A 23,078-nucleotide genomic window follows, 5' to 3' on the forward strand; every position below is an offset into this window, starting at 1 on the left:
TCCCTTTTTTTTTTTTTTTTTTTTTTTTTTTTTTTTCCTCTTAGGTCTCAGTCAGTCTCTCCACCTCCAGTTCTCTCCCCACCGAGGAGTCCCATCTACCCGCTCAGTGACAGTGAAACGTCAGCCTGCAGGTACCCAAGCCGCTGCAGTTCCCGGCTGCTCCTCAAGGACTGGCATCCCCGTGATCCTTCACCCCAAAATCCTCAAGCCCCCTCCCCAGACACTTCACCACCCATCTGTCCCCTCAAGGCCACCAGCTTCGGTTATTTGGACAGAAGCCCTTCAGTGTGCAAGAGAGAGGAGCAGAAGGAGAATGTCCAGGGGGCAGCCCAGGATGTAGAGGGAGTAGCTGCTTGCCTCCCCCTCGCCCAGAGCACTCCGTCCCTGGGGTCAGCAGCGGGCCCACGGAGCATCTTTCTGAACCGCACCGGCCCCCGTGCCCACAGCCTGGGCATCCGGGAGAAGATTTCAGCATGGGAGGGTCGCCAAGAGGCTTCGCCCAGGATGAGCGTTTGTGGAGAGAAGCGGGAGGGCTCTGGGGGCGAGTGGGTGGCCAGTGAGGGCTGCCCCAGTGTGGGCTGTCCCAGTGTGGTGCCGTCCCCCTGCAGCTCAGAAAAGACCTTCGACTTCAAGGGCCTCCGGAGGATGAGCAGGACCTTCTCCGAGTGTTCCTACCCTGAGACCGAGGAGGAGGGAGAGGCACTCCCTGTCCGGGACTCTTTCTACCGTCTGGAGAAACGGCCAGGCCGGAGTGAGCCCAGTGCCTTCCTCAGGGGGCACGGCAGCAGGAAGGAGAGCTCAGCGGTGCTGAGTCGGATCCAGAAAATTGAACAGGCCCTGAAGGAGCAGCCGGGTGGGGGGCTTCCCCAGCTCCCCAGCAGCTGCTACAGTGTAGACCGAGGGAGAAGGAAGACTGAGATCTTGGGCACCTTGGAGGAACCGACAGGGAGTGCGAGTGTGAGCGCTGGCAGCCGGGCAGGAGGAGTGGCTGGAGTTGGGGGGGAGGCGGGCTCACCCCCGGAGAGGGAAGGTAGTGGCTCCACTAAGCCGGGGACCCCTGGAAATAATAGCCCGACCTCCCAGCTGCTGCCATCGAAGAGCTCCCCTGATTCCGCTGTGAACCCTGTCCCCAAACCCAAGCGCACCTTTGAATATGAGGCTGACAAGAACCCCAAGAGTAAGCCAAGCAATGGTCTACCTCCTTCACCCACACCTGCTGCTCCACCCCCCCTGCCCTCCACCCCAGCCCCACCAGTCACCCGGAGACCCAAGAAGGACATGCGTGGTCACCGCAAGTCCCAGAGCAGGTAACGAATGCCCCTCCGGTGACATAGAGCTGGGCACAGCGGCTTTCTTGTCAGTGGAGGATGCAGAAGCAGACTCTAGTTGTGGGTCACAGTCAGTAGTGCTTTGTAAGTTCTGGAGCACCAAATAATGTTAGGTGAAGCATGAGCTAGGTGAGAAAGATTGATTGTTCTTCTGCTCTTGCAGGGTAAGGATACTTAAACGTGAGTGGGAGGGTGAAAGCGCTTCTTCCAAATGCTGTGTACTGAACGTGCTGGCTGGGTTTGGCCTTTGGAGTAGAGCCCTGATGGAACTTCCTCTGTGGGAAGGGTAGGGCCACCTTACTTTCAGATAGAATTGGCAGTCCCTTGAGGACTAGTAAGATCTTAGCCTCGTAACTACCTGAAATGCCAGCTAGAGATTTATTTCTTTGACTGAAGCATTATCTAAATATTGCATGTTACCATTAACACAGAAGTGTTGACACATTTAACATGATTTCCTCTTTCCTGAGGGCTTCTTGGCCATACAGGAACTCTGGGCTTATATGAAGAGGGGATCTTTGGATCCTGAGAGGGGAGACTGATGGAAAAAGGAGAGAGAGAACATTTCATCTGCTTCTTGGCCATGTCCAAGAAGGACCTGGTCACATTGGTTTCCTGGTCAGTCTCCTGACACGGGAGTACCCGGGCCACCTCCACAATTATAGTGACTTGGGAGCTAGAGCAGCTGGAGTTGGTGCAAGATGACAGGCATCTTGTTCTCTGAACTGGAGTAGGCTGGGAGCCAGCTTCCTTTGGAAGGCCTGTCCTCCTGCCCCTCACTGCCTTTCTCTTCTAACCCAGAGTCAGGTGGGCATTCAGGTTTGTTTGGCTTCTGGGGATTCTTCAATCTGACCCCATAGTTCAGGCTTCCATCCAGCATATCCCATCTCATGTAGAAACTTTCCTGCCATGTGCAGAGAGGAAGACATCACAAAGGTTCAGACTCATGAGCCAGAAGAGCCCTTGGCTAAAGGTAATCCCACGTTTTGGCCCACCTCAGCATGCTCACGGACTCTTTATGTCAAGCCTGCCAAGAGTGTTTGCTTTGTCTTTAGTCATCCGTTTCTAGAAATACCTGTCTAGAGCGTGCTGTGCACCAAGCCTTTGTGCTGGTCAAGGGGACACAGGGGCACATAAGACGTGGCTCTTCCATTCAAGGAGTTGGTGATCTGGTGCAGGAGATAGATGTATAAATAAATCATAGATGCTGTGCTGCGTGCCCTGATCCACGTCTGGCTGGGATGCTGCAGAAACCCAGAGGAAGAGGCATCTGAGTGGGGAGTGGGGGAAGCCTCTTCAGAGAGGGAGTTGCTGAGCTAAATTTTTTTTTTTTTAATATATTTATTTATTTATTTTTGGCTGCATTGGGTCTTCGTTGCTGTGCACAGGCTTCCTCTAGTTGCGGAGAGCGGGGCTACTCTTTGTTGCGGTGCGTGGGCTTCTCATTGCGGTGGCTTCTCTTGTTGCGGAGCACGGGCTCTAGGCTCACAGGCTTCAGTAGTTGTGGCACTTGGGCTCAGTAGTTCTTCGTTGCTGTGCACAGGCTTCCTCTAGTTGCGGAGAGCGGGGCTACTCTTTGTTGCGGTGCGTGGGCTTCTCATTGCGGTGTGTGGGCTTCTCATTGCGGTGGCTTCTCTTGTTGCGGAGCACGGGCTCTAGGCTCACAGGCTTCAGTAGTTGTGGCACTTGGGCTCAGTAGTTGTGGCTCACGGGCTCTAGGGCACAGGCCCAGTAGTTGTGGTGCACAGGCTTCGTTGCTCCACGGCATGTGGGATCTTCCCAGACCAAGGCTCAAACCCGTGCTCCCTGCACTGGCAGGCGGATTCTCAACCACTGCGCCACTAGGGAAGCCCGCTGAGCTAAATTTAGAAGAGCAAGAAGCATTTAGCTAGGTGAAAAAAGGGGATGGGAGGAAGTTACATCAACCTGAAGGTTCTACACATACACACACATTACATTTATAATATATACACACACATATACCATATATGGTGGAGTCACTTCCAGTAAGAATTAACAGCAAATTTAAATCTGTGCTCTTGGAAAAAAAAAAAAAAAAACAGAAAAAGAAAAACAGTTCAAAAAGCACAGGCTGTTTTATTTGCCTTTCCACTCAGTGAGCATATTCCCCTGAGGAGCGTGAAATAGTAAGTTTGTATCTGTTGTGTCAGGTATGATTCTTGTATTTAATATACTTTTTTATTTAAGAAAAAAATACAAGCCATATATTTCTGCTATTCAACCAAAGAGAAAGAAATCTGTTTTTAACTGACTATATCAGTTATAATGAAAGACAGTGTGTTGATCCTCGACATGGAACCTTCCTGAGGGATTTTCAAGGATAATTTGGCTGAACGTGATTTGTGTCATTTGCTGATTTGAGAACTGCCTGCATAAGATGTTGACTCCACTGTATACATCAGTGAAAGCTTTTGCTCTCAGACCAGCAGTGGTCTGCGGGCCAACATTCAGGAACCACTGTGCTCAGCCATTGGGTATTTAGCTGGTTGAAAAGTCTGGGCCAGTGACAGATCTGGGAGTCATCGTGGTAGAAATGGTAGATATGGTGATGGTCGTCAATATTGGGACCCCAGAAAGTTCAGGGTGAGAAAGAGAGTCCTGAAGACAGGACTCTGAGACCATGGCATTGAAAAGGCACGCGGAAAAGGGGATCCCTCACAGGAGCTTGAGACGCAGTTGAAAACCAGCAGGGACCGTGTCACAGAGAGTAAGGAGGAGAGGGCCAACATGAGGTGTTTGGCTGTGTCAAGGGCTGCACAGTAGCTGGGCAAGCTGAGAACAAGATGTGGCCTTTAGGACACTTTTAGTCCTTGACTTGCACCCCAGGACTCTTGGGGTGTTGTTCGTTAAACGAGAGAGAAAGGACTGCAAAGGTCTGATGGTTCCCAAAGATGAGGGAGGTGTTAATGGGTGAGAGGAGGGATTCAGTCAGTGTACTTCCTTCTCTCCCTCCCTGGGAGGGACCTGCCTTGGAGAGGGAGAGGATGCAGCTGGGACCAAGCCTTAGATGTTGAAGGGAAGAACCTCCCTGATGAAGGGGAGGAGTAGAGGGTACTGTGGGCTCAGGGTGTCTGAAAAGCTAACCAGCTGTGGTTTTGAAGTTCTGCAGTAGCAGGGAAGGTTATTTGGGGATGGAAAGGAGCAGGTGACGAGCTGAAGGGAAGCTGGGTCATGGAAGTAGCTGCTGGCTGTAACTGCCCCCTCCTAGTTCTACCTCAGAAGTGGTGTGATTTGTTTTGAGGGCTCAGCGCCTTCTTGTTTCAACAAACCACCCACCACCAGCTGCTTCCCCAACCCCCAAATAGCCGTGAGCATCACCCATCCAATGTTGAGCCCTTGCTGCCTACTCAGTGCCAGAGACCTTGCTCGGATACAGGCATGATGTGAGACTCTTAAGAGCAGGTGAGGCACTCAGTTCCTCTGGTAATGGCAGATACTTCTCAAAAATGATGTTCTCCGGGGCTTGGAGGCCCAAGTCAAAAGCTCAGACCCTGGAGTCAGACGTCCTGGGCGAGTCTTACCTCTATCAGTTCATCTCCCTGAGCCTCTAGCTAATCAGTCTTAAAGTGGCACGATACCTGGTAGCAGCATTGTGAAGATTAATGGGCCAACACGTGTAGAGCATATGACACAGCATCCGACACATAACATCCCTTTCAGCTGTGGTAGTTGTTATTGGTATTATTTGCAGGCACCGGGGCTGGGGCCTTTCAGACCATCTGTCTCTTCATCTGGATGGCAAGTTTGGACCCATCTTGATGCTTTGCTCGGTAGCTGGTTTTGTGAGGAGGACCTCCGGTCTTTGCTCTTGCCCTCGGCCATTCCCCACCAGGGCAGCAGGAGTCGGGTTCCGCCGGAATGACTCAAACTCTTTGTTATCCACAGAAAATCCTTTGAGTTTGAGGATGCATCCAGTCTCCAGTCCCTGTACCCCTCTTCTCCCACTGAGAATGGTACTGAGAGCCAACCCAAGTTTGGATCCAAAAGCACTTTAGAAGAGAATGCCTATGAAGATATTGTGGGTAAGCAGGGGTAGAGTGGGGGGCTGGCTCGTCTGTGGTGCTGCAAAAGAATGGCTGCAGGAGGGGCACTTCCAGGTTCCACTTCATTCGCTATGGGCAGACCTGGCCCAGCTTCTGGAACTTCTTCAGGAAACGGGCATCAGAGAAAGCAGCTTAAAAGACTGAGCAGCTAAGAGATTAAAGCCTGGCCTTGAATGAATTGGAACCCAAAGGGCTTCTGGGACCACAAGAAGGGGGAAACCACATCATCCCTTCCTTTTGTTTTCGAAAGGCTTTGGAGTCCAACAGGTGCCCTTTCTTAACTGTGTATCCTTAGGCAAATCACTTAACTTTTTTGAAACCTTTTCTCTTATGAAATGGTGACGATGATATTTTGATGGTAACAACAACAATAGTAGTAATAACACGTCACAGGATTAAATGAGATAAAATATATACCAAAGTACCTAGCACAATGCCTGGTCCTTAACATGTATCTCTCCTACTCTTCCCTTAAAGTAAGTGGTGTCAAGAACTGTGAAAGTATCTGAGATTTCACTCTGCAAGCTAACAAGTCTAGCCTGCCCCAGTTCACAGACGCTGGCAGAGGACACAGACGCTTAGATCACAGACAAAGGACTTTGTCACTCATGGCACAGCAGGCCACGTGACCTTGATGTTCACATGGGTTCCCCTTGCTCCCCAGTCCCATGCGGCAGTGGGGAGGAGGTCCAGGTAGAGGCTGCACACGTGGTGGGTCTGCATCCCAGCTGAGGAACCTCAAGCTTGAGGAACCTCAAGCTTACGAAACCCCAAGCTTTTCAAGGGGCTGCTAGCAAACCTTTGCCCCATGAGGAGACTTATCCTTTTCATTCTGGTCAGCAAACAAATCTGCCTCTGCCCTGCAAGGAGACACTGTCTTCCAAGGCTGTTTGCTCTATAAACATCTTTGAAAAGATAGTCTGGAACCATTAATTCCTCTTGCTCAGAAGGTCAGAAATGTAGGACACTGTGAAGAACGGCCCTCCAACAACTGGGAGGATGTTGTGTTGGCAAACTTGTGTTTGAGCTACAGCAAAAAGCCAGTTGTCTAGGCTGGGTTGGGTTTATTTTTGGCTTTTATTTTAATTCTGGCCTCATTCTCTTCAGTGGGGGCTTCAGCTTTGTTCAAGTAAAGCGTGTGTCTCAGCGTAGGTCTCTGAAGAGAAAGGAAGGTCAGGTGCCCTTGCCCTTGACCGCTCCCGCCCTTGTCTCTGTCTCTGTGTTATCTCTGCCTTAGGCCGGGGTGGGGGACTGAAGGACATAGTCTTAGTGAGTGAACATGATACAGAGAGGAGTGGCCCTAGTGGAGAACCCTCCAGATAAGACTGTGGGATCTTCGGAAGAGAGGGTCCTCTATTCCCTCATTTAATTGGAGCCATCGGTTTCCCAGTTTTCTCCGTACAACTTGCTGGGCCAGGATTTCTGGGAAGCCAGCAGCAGTGCTCAGGTCCACACAGGCATTGCTTTCCCAGGATGGGAGTGTATAGCATGTAGCCGTCCGAAATTCGGTCATATCAGAAGGACTGTGGGAACGAGATTCCCCAGAACAGCAAACGGGTTTGGGGAGGGAGGCCTCTTCCTTTACTACTGGGAAAAAGCTTTGTATGCACGGTCGCCCAGAGCTGAGGTCCAGAGCTGTGGGGATCAGGGGCACAGCCCCATCTGCCTCCCAGCCCTGAGCAGGGTACAGGTCTGTTTCCTCTAGTTTGAGAGGAATTGTCACGTGTCGTTGCTGCCCAGGGCCCTTGGGAGCACCCGGTGTGGCTGCCGCAGGGGACAGGGCAGACTCCAGTTTTCAGCTGCCCCCCTGCTCAGGATCCAGGCGCTGCCAACGCTGGGGCCTCACTGGCCTCTCTTCTCTGAGGAGGCGTTGCAGCCGTTCTTTGCTGCCCGGGGATCTCATGCGGGGGAATGTTCTCGCATCAGCTGAGCTGGAATAGAGAAAAGGCTGCTTCAACCATTTCTCTCTGTCCAGAGGAATGGGGAGGCAAGTGTGTCTGAGCCTCACTCAGTGGAGGGGTCTTGCGGCCACTGCGAGATGTTGCTCAAGGAGGCAAGAAAATAGAGGAGCAGCTTGGGTGCTTCTCAGCTGGACGAGCCAGAAGCTAGGGGTGAGGGCTGGTATGAGGTGAGGTTGGGACTGGGGCATGTTCCTTAGCTGCTCCACTAGCTTCTGGGTCTTTGGAGCGTTGTGTAGAGAGTGGGGGAAGAGGGATGGGGAGGAGGGAGGAGGGAGGAGGGAGGAGGGAGGGCACCTGGGTGTTTTGCGTCGCCCTTGTGGTGTGAGGGTAGGGTGGGTTTCAGCGTCTCCGGTTGTTCAGTGCCCTGGGCACGTTTTCCTCCTTCAGTATCCCCATAGCAGCCCCGCCTGAACTTCTCGACCTGACCAGGGAGGCTAGAGGGAAATACAAGGGAGAATATCTCTCTTTCTCTCAGATTCTGGCTGACTTACCCTTTCTCCTTCCCTGGTGACAGGCCCAAGAATTTGGACCCACACCCGTAAAGGCTTTGGTGGGGGGCCCTTGTTGCTGAACTCTGAATGTCACTTTCACTTTTGCCTCCCACTGACCAGTGCCTGACTTCCTGGGAGCCTTCTCTGTCTTCTTGGCCCAGCCTGTGCTCTGCGAGGCTGAGGTGTTCGGGTTTGGACTATCCAGCTCTTTCTTGTGCTGCCTCCCTTGCCCAGGACCAGACGGAGCTTTGTTCTGGGGGTGTGATAATCGGGCTGTGGCGGGAGGTGGGCACGGGCCAGAGCTTCCGTGCTGAGTCTTTGTCTCGGGGACCAGCCCATTGGTCTGGAGTTCCGTGTCTGTAAGAGGCTGAGGGCCAGCTGGCCCAGAGACTAACACGTCTTCTCCGTGAGCCCTGGACCTGAACGAGGGGCCCTGGGGAGTGCGCTAGCCTCCTGCCCATACCAGGCATGACACCTTGGGAACTGGGGTGAAATACTCCAAAACAGGCTGAGGTTATCTTGCTAATTTGCACTAGAGTGGTTCAGAAATAAAGTTACTGCCATGTTGCTTCGTGGGGCTGGTTAATTCTCGCCTGTCCAATTTGACATCTGCCTCTGGAAGACGCTGCTATCCTACAAAGCCTTATAATCGTTTGCGTTCTGAGCCTGACAGTTAAAAATGCACCCAAGGAAGCAGCTTATTAGAGAGTTATGTGGAGTGGCCTCGGCGCCTGACCAAGGAGCCTGGGCTGCATTCCTGCAGAGATTCCCACTCCCCTCAGCTAGCTGGGGCTGAGGGAGAGTTTCCAGGAACTTGAGCGGGGTGGGAGCTGGGGACAGAGCCAGTCAGCCTTACTGCAAAGCTTTTTGAGCCTCTGCTCTTTCTGCCTTCTTCTCTCATTTGTCCCAAGGCTGGGAAACAGAGACATCTAACAGCACAGAGGCTGCCGCCCAGAGGTGCGGTCCAGGGGACAGTGCCCGGGCAGTTGGTAAATGTTGTCCAACCTCGGAGGGTGGTAACAACTGGCCCCTTAGAGCCCCCCATCTGATGTGCTATGTACTGTCGGGGGAGTTGGGCCCCTAATCTGGCCCTGTCTCCACTGTGCGAGGGAGGGGAAGAGGCTGAGAACCAGGAGAAACAGCTGGTTGGAAGCAGGAGAGGGCTGGGGAGGGAATCTGCAGACCCATGGCCCTAGCCATGGGTGTGGTCTGGGAAGCTTAAGATTCCGTTTGGGGAAATTCTCAGTGCTTGTGCACAGACACACCCCTTCTCTAACTGGTTCTTCCAGTTGTGCGTTTGTTGGGGGGTGGGGTGCTTGGCACCTGTGGTTAGTGACCAAAGGAGACGTGGGGAGGAGTGGGGGCAGGGCTAGGTGGGACTGGGTTCTTCCTTCAAGAGGACCCATATGATAAGTCTGGGCTCTGACCAGCGCCTTTAAAAGAGTGCAAAGCAGAAATTCTTGGCGATGCCCCTGTCCCTTGTCTCATCAGCAAAGCTGGGAAAGGTTGAGACCTCTGGCTTCCACAGCTGGGCTTGATGAGATGGAGCTGCTCAGGCCAGGCCTTGGGGGAGGAGGGCCTACCTCTTCTCTCTCTCCAAGGGCAGCGTGGAGCACCCTCGAGGAAGCTGCGTGGGCAAGAATGCAGGTGAAAGTCTTGAGGTCTGCCAGGCTTCCGGTCTCCCATCCATGTCCCTGCCAAAGCTTCCCCAGGTTTCTCCCCTCGGCTCCAGCTTCTTCCGCTTCGCTGTGGCTCTGCTCCTCCAGAGAAGGTTCCGAGCCCAGCTCTCCAGCCCTCCTCCTCTCCCAGCTCTGAGCCATTGCTTTGGGGTTGATTTGCTCTCAGCAGATTCCGTTTAGTGGCTCTAGGCCTCGGGAACTGCTTGGTCTCTGCACATCCCCATCCCCTGGGCACCCTTACTCCCTGGACAGATGGCTGGGAGTGTCTCCGTGAGGCAGCTCCAGAAGGGTAGTCAGAACAGTCCAGGAAGCTGAGAGTAATAGGTGAACGGGGGCCGTGAAGGGCCCAAGCTAAGGCTGGGAGGCAGGGCTTGGGCCAGGGCCAGCCGTCATTTCCTGGAGAAATGATTAGTGGCCTGGTTATATCAGAGAGGATGTTAACCTTGCTGGAGAAGAAAGAGGCTGATGTTAGGGCTGAACAGTCGGGAGGAGCCGGCGTTTAAGGCTTTCCTGAAATTTAGTTTCCAGAGGCAATACTGGGCTTGAGAACCTGGTGTTCCCAACTGTTTTCAGTTCCCAGGTTATCACTGATGTGCATCTATTACTTCCCTGGGCCTCAGTCTCCTACATCTATTTCTTGGAGCTTTGGATTTTTTTTTCTTTTAACTTTAAAAAAAAAATTCTTATTTATTTTTTGGCTTATTTATTTTTTGGTTGGGTGTTTATTTTTTGGCTTATTTATTTTTTTGTTGGGTGTTTGCTGCTGCACACGGGCTTTCTCTAGTTGCAACAAGCGGGGGCTACTCTTTGTTGCGGTGCGCGGGCTTCTCATCGTGGTGGCTTCTCTGGTTGCGGAGCACAGGTTCTAGGCGTGCGGGCTTCAGTAGTTGTGGCACGCAGGCTCTGTAGTTGTGGCTCGCGGGCTCTAGAGCGCAGGCTCAGGAGTTGTAGCGCACGGGCTTAGTTGCTCCGTGGTGTATGGGATCTTCCTGGACCAGGGATCGAACCCGGGTCACCTGCATTGGCAGGTGGACTCCTAACCACTGCGCCACCAGGGAATTCCGGAGCTTTGGATTTTATATTAATGTTCACAGCTTTGATTAAGGGGAGAGAAGAGAAGGAGTGAAGGAGGGAGGAAAAGAGGGTTTGCCTTGGGACTCACGTCATGGCACTCAGAAGCTATTAGGAAGTTTAGAAACACCTATCTAAAGCAGTGGTTCTTAATGGGGTGAGTGGGAATGGGGGCACAGTTTCGTCCACCCATCCACTCATCCACCTTTCCTTTCTTCCTCCCTTCCTTTCCTTTCCTCCTTCCTTCCTTCCTTCCTTCCATCGTCCATCTGTCCACCCATCCACCCATCATCCATTTATCCACCCATCTGCTCAGGGGACATTTTTTTGTTTGTAACAACTGAGGGGATGCTACTGTCATCTGTCTAGTGGATTGAGGCCAGGGTTGTTACTGAACATCCTACAGATGCACAGGATAGTCCACCACCACAAGAATTATCCAGCCCCAAGTGTCAGTAGTTCGGAGCAACTCTTCTAAAGGAGTTGAGACAGAGTCATCCTGTAGGTTGGGGCATGATGATAAGGACTCTGGCTGGTCATCCAGCCCAAAGCAGTTTAGATTTGATGAGCCTGGAATAAATGTTCTTCCTGACCCCTTCAGCTCTGTCCTGCTTCACAGGATCAGGAAGACTGTGTCCTGGCTTTCTCCAGTCCTTGGTCCCCCAACCTCACTGCTGTAGGATATATGTTGGAGAGGGACCAAGACATACAGAGTCTATCCTGATTCCTCCTGAAGTGCCCACAGTGGGGTAGGCTGGAGAAAACATGCAGGGGATGCCAGGTTTCATATTTGGCTTCTGGAGGCAGGGTTGCTGGGCCAGCTCTGCTTAGTCAGGGCTCTGGAATGGAGACAAGTCATTTTCATAGCATGACTGTGTTACAGGAAAACGTCTGTTCAATTGCTGGGGACTCTGCTGATGTTGGGAATCACTTAATTCAGTCCCAAATCCTTCCTTGACCCATCTTTGACTCATAAGTTTACAGAGATTTGTATTGCTCCCATGGCAGTCTAATTAGCTGTGACCGAAATCCCCCCTTCACAGCCCCCCCCGATCCCTCCCCCTACACCTCTGTAAAGGCATTTCCTAAGTTCATGGTGGTTTTCCATGATAGTAATAAGTAGATACCACGACGGGGGGAGATCTTGGTTTTGGAAATGGAAAAATCTGAAAGAAGCATGTAGGGATTTGGTTTTTCTCCTGTGTCCTATCCTAGGAAAGCTTACACACCCAGTGGCCTTTGTGGCTAGTCTATGGCTCTTTCTTCTGTCTGCTCCCTGAGAAGTGACGTCTGAACTCCTCTATGGTGGGAGGCACGGGCAGGCATCCCTGGGGCTCAGTGATCACCCAAGCTCAATCCCCCTGCTGATTGGAGAAGCTGGAGTGAGCCCTGCTAGCAGCTTCCTGTGTGCCACCTCCAGCAAAGCCGCATTCTGGCCACTAGTACCTGCGTCCCAAACAGTGGCCTTGATACCGAGGGGAGGCTAAGACAAGACAAAGGGCAGTAGAGGGCAGTATTTCCTCACAGTCCCCGTGGACCTTGTCACCACTGTGATTCTGCTGCACGACTGTGATTCCAGGACTGACCCTGCTCATGATATTATTATATTTTAGAAAAGTCCAGGTATGTGTTGGCAGGAAAGGGGCAGGAGGGCATGGCTTGTGGGAAGGGGTTTCTCTTCAAGGGCAGGGACTATGCTTTGGACTTTGAGTGCCAATACAGTGCCTACTGCCAGGGGTTTTGGAATTGAGTCCTGAGAAGAGAAATAAGAACTCCCCACCAACCCCACCCCTCCAGCCCAAACTCCTTTCAAGCCTTTCACATCTCCCATGTGTCATAGCAGGAGAGTTTATTCCAAAAGGGGATTGCTGACCATTGTCTTTTTGCTGAGGTCTGTGGTGGAGGAAGTGGAGTGACACTGTAGTCAGAGCGGTTCATTGAACAAGTAATACTGAGCGCTCACCACTTCGGTGTACCAGGCAAAAGCCCTGTCCTGAGAGAGCTGTGGCACAGCGTACAGGCAGGAGGGAGGCCTGGTGAAGCCCGGCACCCTAGAGTTCGCAGAGCCCCTCCATGCCCATCTCCAGAAGTGGTCCTCAGGGAGCAGTGGGTGAAGGGACAGCCGTGTGACCTCTGAAAGCCTTTTCTACCTTGAACTGTATATCTCTGGGGCTTTCGCAGCAAAGGGACTGGAGCCAAGGAGAGACGCCTGGTGTTGGCTTTGTCCTCTGGCTGGGCACAGGCATGGGTGGCTGAGCCAGTCTTGTGCAGTCCCTGAATTTACAAAGCAGAGGCCAGGCAAGGCTGAGCTGAACTGGAGGTGGGGGGTTCAGCTTCTGGACTTGGAGCCAGCATCTGTTTGTAGCCTCCCCACTGCAGACGGGCAGCTGCATGACTCATGAGCTGAAGGGCCAGGCAGAAGCCACTCTCTTTGGCTCACAGGAATTCTGCTTGTTTATTTGTGTGTGTGTGTGTGTGTGTGTGTGTGTGTGTGTGTGTGTTTCCTTCTTGCCTTCTCCCCCTTCTCTAACTTTTCCTCCTCTGCAGGAGATCTGCCCAAGGAGAATCCGTATGAGGATGTGGACTTAAAGAGCCGAAGAGCAGGACGAAAATCCCAGCAACTGTCTGAGAACTCCTTGGACTCTTTGCACAGGATGTGGAGTCCTCAGGACAGGAAGTACAACAACCCACCCACTCAGGTAACAGCAGCCCTGACTTGGGCCTGGAGGGTCAGCACGAGGCGTGGGCCAGCTTCCACTCAGGCTTTTTGCCTCACTAGTGCTAGGCGAAGGTGACGTCAGGGAAGAGCTCTGCACTCAGGGACTTCTGCCGTGTCGATATGCTTGTGGCCAGTCGAGATGTGCTCTTAGGGGCACCCTGTCCCACCTTCTTCCCCTCACTGCTTGAGCTCTGAGCTGCAAAACTAAGGCAGGAGCCCCTGTAGTCTCCTGTCTAATCATTATTTCTCATCCCCTTCCTGGAAACAGGAAGACAGGGCCCGGGTTGGAGTCTTGGTATTCTGCAGCTCTGGCAGAACTGCTCTCAGCACTGGCATTTAGGGGCCAGGCGTAGGCCCAAGAACCTGATTTGGAGAACTAGACAGGTGTCTCCAGGACCTGGAACCACTCCCACTGAATAAATGGTTGAATGGATGAATCTCCAAGGAATGGACTGATAGAGGCAGAATGAGAAGAAAGGTGAAGAGTTGAAGGAAGCTCTTAGACTATAGCTCATTCTGGCCTTGTCCACGGTGGACAGGAGGCAGGAGAATGGAGATCCTATCTTGGACCTACCCAAGCAACTCTAACTCTCCTAGACTTTTTTTTTTTTAATAAATTTTATTTATTTATTTATTCATCTATCTATCTATCTGTCTATTTATTTATTTATTTATTTTTGGCTGTGTTAGGTCTTCATTGCTACGTGCAGGCTTTCTCTAGTTGTGGCGAGTGGGGGCTACTCTCCGTTGCAGTGCGCAGGCTTCTCATCGCGGTGGCTTTTCTTGTTGCAGAGCACGGGCTCTAGGTGCCCGGGCTTCAGTAGTTGTGGCACGTGGGCTCAGTAGTTGTGGCTCACGGGCTTAGTTGCTCTGCGGCATGTGGGATCTTCCCGGACCAGGGCTCGAACCCGTGTCCCCTGCACTGGCAGGCGGATTCTTAACCACTGCGCCACCAGGGAAGCCCCTCTCCTAGATATTTTATAACACTGGCTAGAGAATATAAAAATTATTTCTTCTGGCTTTGGAATGATGTGACTTTTTATAAAAGACTTACCTTTCTAATGGGTTCTGTTCAAATAAGCTTCCATTGAATTTGTATTTCCAGACTGATTGGGTGGGAAGGGGAAATTGGGGGATGGGAGGGAAGGAGGACTTGCTGAAGAGTGATGAGAGGCAATGCCAGATCCAGACGGCAGGTGGAAGGCATGCCAAGTTCGCGGGGGTGCTGCCTTTTTGGTGGTGAGCTGGATCCGCCGAGAGTAAGGTGCCCTGTGCTGAAGGGTGTCAGTCTAGACAGAGGGAGGCAGAAAGTAGATCCAGGCAGGGATGGGAGCAGCCCAGGACCATGTAGGTGAGGGAACCACTGGCTCCAAGGCCTGCCTTGCCAGGCTTTGGTGGTCAGAGCCCTGTATTCTCCCTGGAAGAAGTGAGCAGGGCTGGGTTAACGTGTAGATTCTGGCCTCTGCTAGAGAAGCCTTTTAGGACTAACTCAGGGGCTGAGTGGGGGAGACTGGCTCCGTCGACCACACCCAGTAATGAGCAGAGTCTAAGCCGTGTCCCAGAGCTCAGGAGGGGCCCGCAGATTTCTCGCTTGGCCTTCTTTTTCCATTCAGATACACAGCCCAGTTTTCTTAGTCTCTGCTTTCTTTTTTCTGGAAGAAGTAGGTAAGCTTCCTTTGTGGAAGCAAGTATCGAATCTAGCCCTGAGCTGCTGATCAGCAGCTGAGCTCTTAAAAGAGGAAACCTTGGTAGATGGAAATTCCAGGTGGGATTTGGAGGAGTCTGGGATGCCAGCCTGTGGCTTCTCTGTCCAGGTCCCAGCAGACAGGTGCCGGCCAAGGCATCTGTGCTGAGTCCTTCTCCCATGTCCCCTCTCCCATGCCAGCTCTCCCTGAAACCCGGCAGCCAGTCCCTACGCAGTGGGAACTGGTCAGAAAGGAAGAGCCACCGGCTGCCACGATTACCCAAGAGGCACAGCCATGACGACATGCTGCTGCTGGCTCAGTTGAGCCTGCCATCTTCACCCTCCAGTCTCAATGAGGACAGCCTCAGCACCACGAGTGAACTGCTGTCCAGCCGCCGGGCCCGCCGCATTCCCAAGGTAGCCTCCCCAGCTGGAGCTGGCTGGGGCTGGGCAGGTGGGCAGGCAGGTGGTGGCTCTTCTCTCCTCATTTCAGGTCCAGGCACTGGCCTTTCTCATCTGGCTAATTTCCTTTTCTTATCAATAAAGATGCACTAAGTGATTAATGCTGTGCAGATGTTAGGGGAAAACAGGCTAGCCTGGCCCCCAGGGAGTACTCTACGCCACTGGGTGGATGGAAACAGTCCTTAAGAAGCTCCCCATTAGTGAGTGTGGGATGCACGAAGTCTCTGTGTATGCAGAGACATCTCCAGGCTTTGAAGGACATAGGACCCAAACATGGATCTTCCTTTCTATAACTCTCAGAATTGAGAGTTTTCAGCAATGATTTGCACACATAGATAGCCAGGCCCAAATCCCCAGCCCAAAGCAGCAGGATTTAGCCAAGTGGTATTTTTAGCCTGCAAACAATGCTTGGGTATATTGGGAATTTAGCTCCTTCCTGCCAGGGCCCCAGGTTGTAGCCCAGAGGGGAAAGGCTCAATCCTTGTTCCTGTTATTGCCTCTAGGCAGCTCTTTGTCTCACTTGGTTCAGGGACTCTTGAGACCCAGGAGCTCCCATCCTGTCTAGTTTGATCACAGTTCCTTCCTCTGGGGAGCTAAGTGTAAAGTCCTTGTCTTGGGGGCAGGAGACCACTAAGGGGACAAGTAGATGGGGAGCCACCAGTCTGCCCTTGGGGCCAGTGCAGGAGGGAGACCAGTACTGGGCCCATGGCGGAGAGGGCAGAAGGCTCGTACCAGTAAGGGAATGGACGCCCTCTGTAAATGAGCCTTCTGAGGAGCCGGGGCGGTTGGTGTTAGGGTTGCCTCACCCTCCCTGCTTTTCTCACCCAGCTTGTCCAAAGAATTAACTCCATCTACAATGCCAAGCGGGGAAAGAAGAGGTTAAAAAAGCTGTCCATGTCCAGCATTGAGACATCATCACTGAGAGGTAGGCCTGGATGCCTGAGCTGGCTCAGGTTTCTGGGGCCCTTGGGCATTAGAAGTGGGGAGAGGCATGGACTAGCCTCAGTTTACCCTTCCATGGGGCAATCGTGGGATCCTCCTGTCTTCTAGGAGGGTAGAGTCCTGCGAAAAAGTGGCCACATAGGAGGGGAGGGCCAAAGAGGGAAGAAAGCCTTGGGAAGGGTTAGTGCAGACTTTGGGCTGTGAGGCCCTGAATAGGAAAGTGGGTGTGGGAATCTGCATCTGGCAAAAGGAAAGGCCAGACTTACTGAGCACTGTGGTCTGTTTCCCATTTCAAATCTTGGCCTCCTGGAGGCAAGACCCTTGTGTTCCAGGCTGATAGGCCTCTCTGCTGGCTCAGCCTCCAACTTCGGCCCTCAGCTTGCCCCAAACCAGGACTGGGTGGATAGGGGTTTGGATATAGATTAGCACCTGCAGTTTGAGCTCTGAGGGACCCTGGCCCCGGGCCACGCAGCACCTGGCCAGGGGCCCACTGGAGCCCAGACGAGGTACATCCCTCATGAGAAGAGCTGTGTGGGGGGCACAGAAAACATTTGCTGTAGGGCAATGGCTCAGCAAGCATGCAATCTGCTCTTAACTTTTCCAGATGAGAATAGTGAGAGCGAGAGCGACTCCGACGACAGGTTCAAAGGTGAGGCATGGCTCCCCAAGAGCATGGACCCCTTTCCTGCCCTGGCTGTGGGGAATCAGCCTTCCCTTCTCTGCACATGCAGTTCCAATATCCCAGAGTGGCCCCGTTTGGAGAGGCGATGGCAGGCAGGATACGAGGCCAACAGAGCAAGGAGCTCTAGGGGAGTCCATTCCTACAGTCATGGAGCTCGGCCCTGAGAGATTAAATGCAACAATCTCCTTTTCCCAAATTTAAGGCTGGTGACCCTGCCTTACTTTCCCAAGCCATTGTCCATGAAAATTGGGTGCTAGGTTTGCCTGGTAAGTGTTGTGAATCTGGAGAGTCAGAGATGGGTTCGGTAGGGTAGATGGGTAAGTACCTCTTCTGGTTGTAAGAAGTGTGCCAAAGTCTGAGGAAACTGGTACTCTGGAGGCCCTGAGGCCACTCATCGTCCCTCTCCCTAGAGAGGAGAACTACCAACTCCCTGGAAAGGTTCTGGGACCTTCATGTTCCAGGGGGCCTTGGGCAAACCTCTGTTCTTTCTCTACTGGGAAGCCCTGCCTAGACCTTCCTGGATGATTAAAGTATGTGGGAACTAGCTCCCTCCTTCCCTCCTCTGCTGGTCCCCCAGGCAAGTGGGCAAGTGGACTTTGGGCCTGGGGACGGAAAAAGGGTCCAAGTCCAAGGACTGATAGGGGCCCTAGGGTGAAGGCTTCGTGGATGTTCATATCTTCTAGTCCTTTTGGCACAGGGGCAGGGGTGGCTGGGTGCCATTGATGCATCCCTGGATGTGCCTGGCTCAGGCAGTCTGTTGGCCCCAGCTCAGCCTCCAGAGGCTCCAGGAGGCCCTGACTGTGTCAGGGCAGACAGGCTACACACCTTGCTCCTGCCACTTCTCCCCCAGACCTCGTTGGGTCAGGCCGTCAGACTAGGCTCCTGCACTTAGAGGTGACCCCTGGGGATGGAGCGCTGAGCGTGGGGTGGAGGAGGCTAACGTGGGGGTCTCGTCCCTGATGTGTGACCTGCCCCCAGCCCACACGCAGCGCCTGGTCCACATCCAGTCCATGCTGAAGCGCGCACCCAGCTACCGGACCCTGGAGCTGGAGCTGCTCGAGTGGCAGGAACGGGAGCTGTTCGAGTGCTTCGTGGTGGTGTCGCTCAAGAGGAAGCCATCCCGAAACACGTACCTCCCTGAGGTGTCCTACCAGTTTCCCAAGGTGAGGCCGCCTCCCTCCTTCCCTGCCCCTTTCTCTGCCTCCTCCTTTCTGCCTGGCCCATCTGGGGAAGAAGAGAGATCCTGTTCCTGCCATAGCAACTACCTCACTGCGCTAGCCCTGAGCATGGCTGCCTGTAGCCGTGAGGGAGGAGAGGGGGTGGGTTTGGGCCAGTGAGTATTCGGAGGATGAGGGCGGAGAGAACACCCCCCAGCGTGCCTAGAATGAGATCCACGTTGTTTACAGGACTTCAAGGGTCCTGAGGAAGGGCCCCCAGCTACTTCTCCTACCTTATTATTTTTCTTTTCTCTTTTTTAACCACTTTATTGAGATACAATTCACATACTATATAATTCATCTGTTTAAAGCGTACGATTCAATAACTTTTAGTATAGTCACAGTTATGTGATCAATTTTAGAACATTTTCATCACCCTCAGAAGAAACCCTGTACCCATTAGCAGTCACTCCCCATTTCCCCCACGTACCTGAGCTCTTACCACTCCTTCCCTGCTCGCCCCTAGCCAGCCTGCCTGGCCTCCTTTCTCTTCCTCTAACACTCGGGCCGTTGCCTCTGCTGGGAATCTTCTTTCCCCAGCTCTTCACTTGGCTGCTGGCTCTTTCTCATTCTTCATTCTCCGATCAAATAGGAGATCTTTCTAGATACTCTAAAGTAGCCCCACCCACCCACTTATCTCTGTCATATCGCCCTGTGTATTTCCTTTGTGGCACCCTCTGAAATTCTGTTGTCGATTATCTCACTCTGCTGACCAGAATGCACAGGGACAGGGACCTTGTCTGCTTGGTTTTCTATTGGTAGTCCAGCACATGCCAGGTGCCACATAGAAAGTGCTAGTTTGGCATATATTGAATGAATAAATGATGACTCAGCCCACACCCGGACCTCTCTGTGAGAAATGGGAGTGGGGTCAGGGTAGGGTTGCTGAGAAGCATGCCAGTTGGGCAAACGCCACCTAGGACTCTCGGGGGAGGAGATATTTGTCAGCTACCCCCCACCAGCCCCAAGTTCCACGTCTTCTCTTATCTCTCTCTCCCCATATTCCTCTTCCTTGCAGCTGGACCGACCCACCAAGCAGATGCGGGAGGCAGAGGAGAGGCTCAAGGCCATTCCCCAGTTTTGCTTCCCTGATGCCAAGGACTGGCTTCCTGTGTCAGAGTACAGCAGGTGAGGCCTGGTCTGGCATAGCCTCCTTTACCCCCATAACAGTGGGCAGCTGACTCTGGCCCACCCTAGTCCCAGCCTCCTCTCCTACCATAGCCTGATCTTTCACCCCCTCCCTGGGCGGTCCCTCTTCTTGGGGGCTGTTTCCTGGGTCCTCTGATATTTCCCTGATGCCAGACTTCTCCTTGTTCCAGTGAGACGTTCTCTTTCATGCTGACTGGAGAGGATGGCAGCAGACGCTTTGGCTACTGCAGGCGCTTACTAGTAAGTAGGGCCATTCGGTCCTCAGGAACTGGGCCACAGTGTTTGTATGTGTGTACGCTCTTCTTTAACTTGAGCTGGTAGAAACTCAAGTTGTTCTATGTTCTGCTTCCTTTATGCTGCCTGAGGCCACACACACACACACACATACCACACGAAGCACACACACACACCACACGAAGCACACACACACACCACACGAAGCGCACACACACACACACAGACACACACACACACACCACACGAAGCGCACACACACACACACACACACACACACACACACACACCATGAAGCACTCCCTGGGATGGCAGGACTTAAAGTTGCCCCTCTGATTGGGCCCCAGGATCTAAGATAATCTACAGTAAGGGAAGAGATTGGATCACTTTCTACTGGGCTGTCATATGTTTTTAGCTCTTCTATACTTTTTCTTTTTGTTCATTTACTTCGGGCTTACAGGCTCAGATTGCTGATCCTGATTGCAGGATCACATCAACCCAGCAGTATGTGTGTGTGCATCAGATTGGGGTGGAGGACAACCTTCCTCACCCCCATACCTGGACAACCTCATGGTCTGGTAGGGCTGGAGGCTGAGCAGGGACAGAGCAGTACCTTCTGTGGGATTCTGGGAGAGATGCCTTGAACTCAAGGGAAAGGGAGGGTTTTGAAAATATAAGCCATGTTGTAGAGAGAGAAGCACTACACCATCCCTCTTCTCATTAGTCCTGGGAAATAGATTGAGGTAAAGGCAAAGAGAGTCCTGTCACACACTCCCCTGGGGCTCACCAGGGGTATTGTTGACAGAGTTTCAGGGTTCCCAGGCCTTAGTGGGAGAAGGGGCAGATGAGGGGGATCTTCTGCAAAGGTGATGCATAGCAGGGACTCCAGGTGAAGGGTTCTGGGCTGTTCATTCATTCATTCAGAAACATGTAGCATACACCTGCTGAGGGTTAGGCAGCATACGCTAAAGGCACATAAAGATGAGTTAGACATGGCACCTATCTTCAAGGAACGTTAGATAGTCCAGTAGAGGAGGTAGGACTTTCAATGTAGAAGGCAGGGCAAAGGGAATGAGCTGTGATTTGGGATCTGTTTATGTTCCAGGCTAGATGCTTTAAGTATGTCATTTTCTTTATTACTCATAATAGCCCATGAGGCATTGGGTTGGCCAAAAAGTTGGTTTGGGTTTTTCCATAGCATCATATGGAAAAACCCAAACCAACTTTTTGGCCAACCCAGTATTATTATATACGTTCTTTAGATTAAGAAACCGAGACTCAGAGGTAGAATGACTTGCCTAGGGTCATACAGCCAATCAAGGCCAGAGCCAGGTTGACTCCAAGTCCTTTAACACCAAGTCTGGTATCCTGGATCACCCCAAAGGGTAGTCTGGGGAGAAGGAGTACTTGGAGATAGAATGCCTGGTGAGTGGGGCTAAGGGAAGGTAGAGCAGTACAGATGCCAGGTGGGGAGCCAGGCAGCTTCACCTGGGCCTGGGGGGGTAGCGTTCCAAAGGCTGCCTTTGCAGGAGCAGAGATGGAGCAGAGCTGCTCCTTTGCAGTGGGCCTGCTGCCCCCAGGGAAGAGCATGTTTGTCCTGGCGTGCTCAGAGAGGGCCTGGGCTGGGTCCCTGCCAAGGGGGCTGGCACTAGCTCGGCATTCCTGCAGATTGGACACAATGATTCTAACCCAAATCCCACATACTTGTTTTAATCACTTGGGGCTTTAGGGGAGGCGGGGGAGAGGGAAGAAGAGAGGAGTGAGTTTCAGGCCTAATATGGACAAAAACAGATTCTGCCTTCTCTTTAGATCTGTGACGTGTGGCCAGCAGGTTTGGAGACTGAAATAGCCCATCTGCATTTGCTTAGCAGCCTGCATGAGGGGCCAGCACCTGCTGCTCTGCTCCCTCCCTGGTCGGCCTTGCTGGGCACTCCAGGCCTCTGAGCCAGAGGCAGCCACAGAGCCCTGCCAGCCCCTGGCTGGAGAAGTCAACTCCTGTGGACTCACTCCAGCCTGCATTTGGGGGCTCCAGGCCTGGGGAGCTCTCAGTGCACATCTCCTTCAGCTGCCTACCTTTTAAATCCCCCTTTTACTTTGTTCTCCTCTGCTCTGTACATGCCTCTGCCCAGTCTCTTTGTGTTTCTTTCCCTTCCTTTCTGTCAGAAGGCAGCATACTTTAGAGGTAATACAGCAAATCAGAGGCAGAAACAGACTCCTGGTTCCATGACTTCTATACATGACCTTGGACAATGGCTTAATAATTTTGAACTCAGTTTCCTCATCAATAAAAGGGGAATAATAATGCCTATCTAACAAGTTTTTGGAAAGTTCCAAGCCCAGGACTCAGATACGGTAAATATTCAATAAATAGTAGTTTGCTTCTCTTATCTGGTGTCAGTTTGCTTTCCTAGAATGGGGATGGATCAAGGAAGGGAGAAAAGAGCAATTGAGAAAAGGAATGTTTTGCAGAATGTCCCCTCTGGGAGGCAGAAGACCGCCTGGCTTGCTCCTAAGGATGTACACAAGTCCCTCCCTTACCACTAGGGGCCTGGGGATTTAGGGATATAAATCCACACATCACCCTATAGCCTCTGCCCAACCGCTTTGTCCTTTGCCAGCCCCCATCAGTGTCTTCCTGGGGGGGAAGGGCGGAGCCTGTGTAGAGCTTGGCAGGAGTCTGGTACCTTGGGCTGGAAGGCCCAGCAGAGGCTGAAGCCTGCCCCCAAAGAGTGACAGCCCTTTCCTTGGGGGCCTGGTTGAGTAGAGGTTTAGAAGAGGCCCAGAGTCTTCACTAGAAGACTGGCGCTTAGTCCCCAGTTCCCAAGGAAAAGGAGTCAGATATAGTAATCATGCGTTCTCTGTGTCTGTGTCTCTCTCCTCCTTGTCCTGGCCCAGCCAAGTGGGAAAGGGCCTCGGTTGCCAGAGGTATACTGTGTCATCAGCCGCCTTGGCTGCTTCGGCTTGTTTTCCAAGGTAAGAGGGCTCTGGCTTACTTCCCTCCCCCTTCCCCCAGCTGACAGCTCCCATAGGAGTATCTGCATGTGGCTTAGATGAGAAAACCACCTGTGTGTGTGTGTGAGAGGGTGAGAGAAGGCAAGAATGCAAGGGCAAGTGCAAGTGAGCTCTCCGACTCCCTCCCCATATACCAGCTCCTGCACCGGCAGTGTCTGCTAATGTCACAGCTCACCCTGGGCCATGGGCAGAGCTGAGTCCTTGGGGACAGAGACCCTGTGGGAAGCCAAGTGCCCAGGAACCCAACCTCAAGTGGTTTCTCCTTTGCCCAGCTACTCAGATCTTGGAGTCTGAGGCAAGGACTAGTTAGGGAGCAGAGCCGACACCGAGTGGCCAGGGAGACGGGAAGGGTAGGGTATGAAGCTCCTGGCGAGATAGTCCAT

General features: G+C 52.6%; 1 protein-coding gene across 7 annotated transcripts in view; it reads left to right on the forward strand.

Moving 5' to 3' along the window:
* DENND2B (DENN domain containing 2B) overlaps positions 1-23,078 on the forward strand; it is a 174,147-nt gene that overhangs the window by 137,877 nt on the left and 13,192 nt on the right. For 4 of the 7 annotated variants that reach the window (XM_024757030.1, XM_024757029.1, XM_024757031.1 and 1 more), the window contains 10 exons: positions 45-1,307; positions 5,235-5,371; positions 13,142-13,293; positions 15,199-15,414; positions 16,288-16,384; positions 17,006-17,050; positions 18,062-18,246; positions 19,319-19,428; positions 19,620-19,689; positions 22,579-22,656. In XM_024757030.1, the coding sequence (XP_024612798.1) occupies positions 45-1,307; positions 5,235-5,371; positions 13,142-13,293; positions 15,199-15,414; positions 16,288-16,384; positions 17,006-17,050; positions 18,062-18,246; positions 19,319-19,428; positions 19,620-19,689; positions 22,579-22,656 (2,353 nt within the window). Of the gene's footprint in view, positions 1-44; positions 1,308-5,234; positions 5,372-13,141; positions 13,294-15,198; positions 15,415-16,287; positions 16,385-17,005; positions 17,051-18,061; positions 18,247-19,318; positions 19,429-19,619; positions 19,690-22,578; positions 22,657-23,078 lie in introns of those variants that run through there. The other 3 variants (XM_024757033.1, XM_024757034.1, XM_024757032.1) reach the window with 3 other exon arrangements.

The sequence above is a fragment of the Neophocaena asiaeorientalis genome, unplaced genomic scaffold (genome assembly GCF_003031525.2).
Source record: "Neophocaena asiaeorientalis asiaeorientalis breed wild unplaced genomic scaffold, Neophocaena_asiaeorientalis_V1.1 scaffold504, whole genome shotgun sequence".
NCBI classification, from domain to species: Eukaryota; Metazoa; Chordata; class Mammalia; order Artiodactyla; family Phocoenidae; genus Neophocaena; species Neophocaena asiaeorientalis.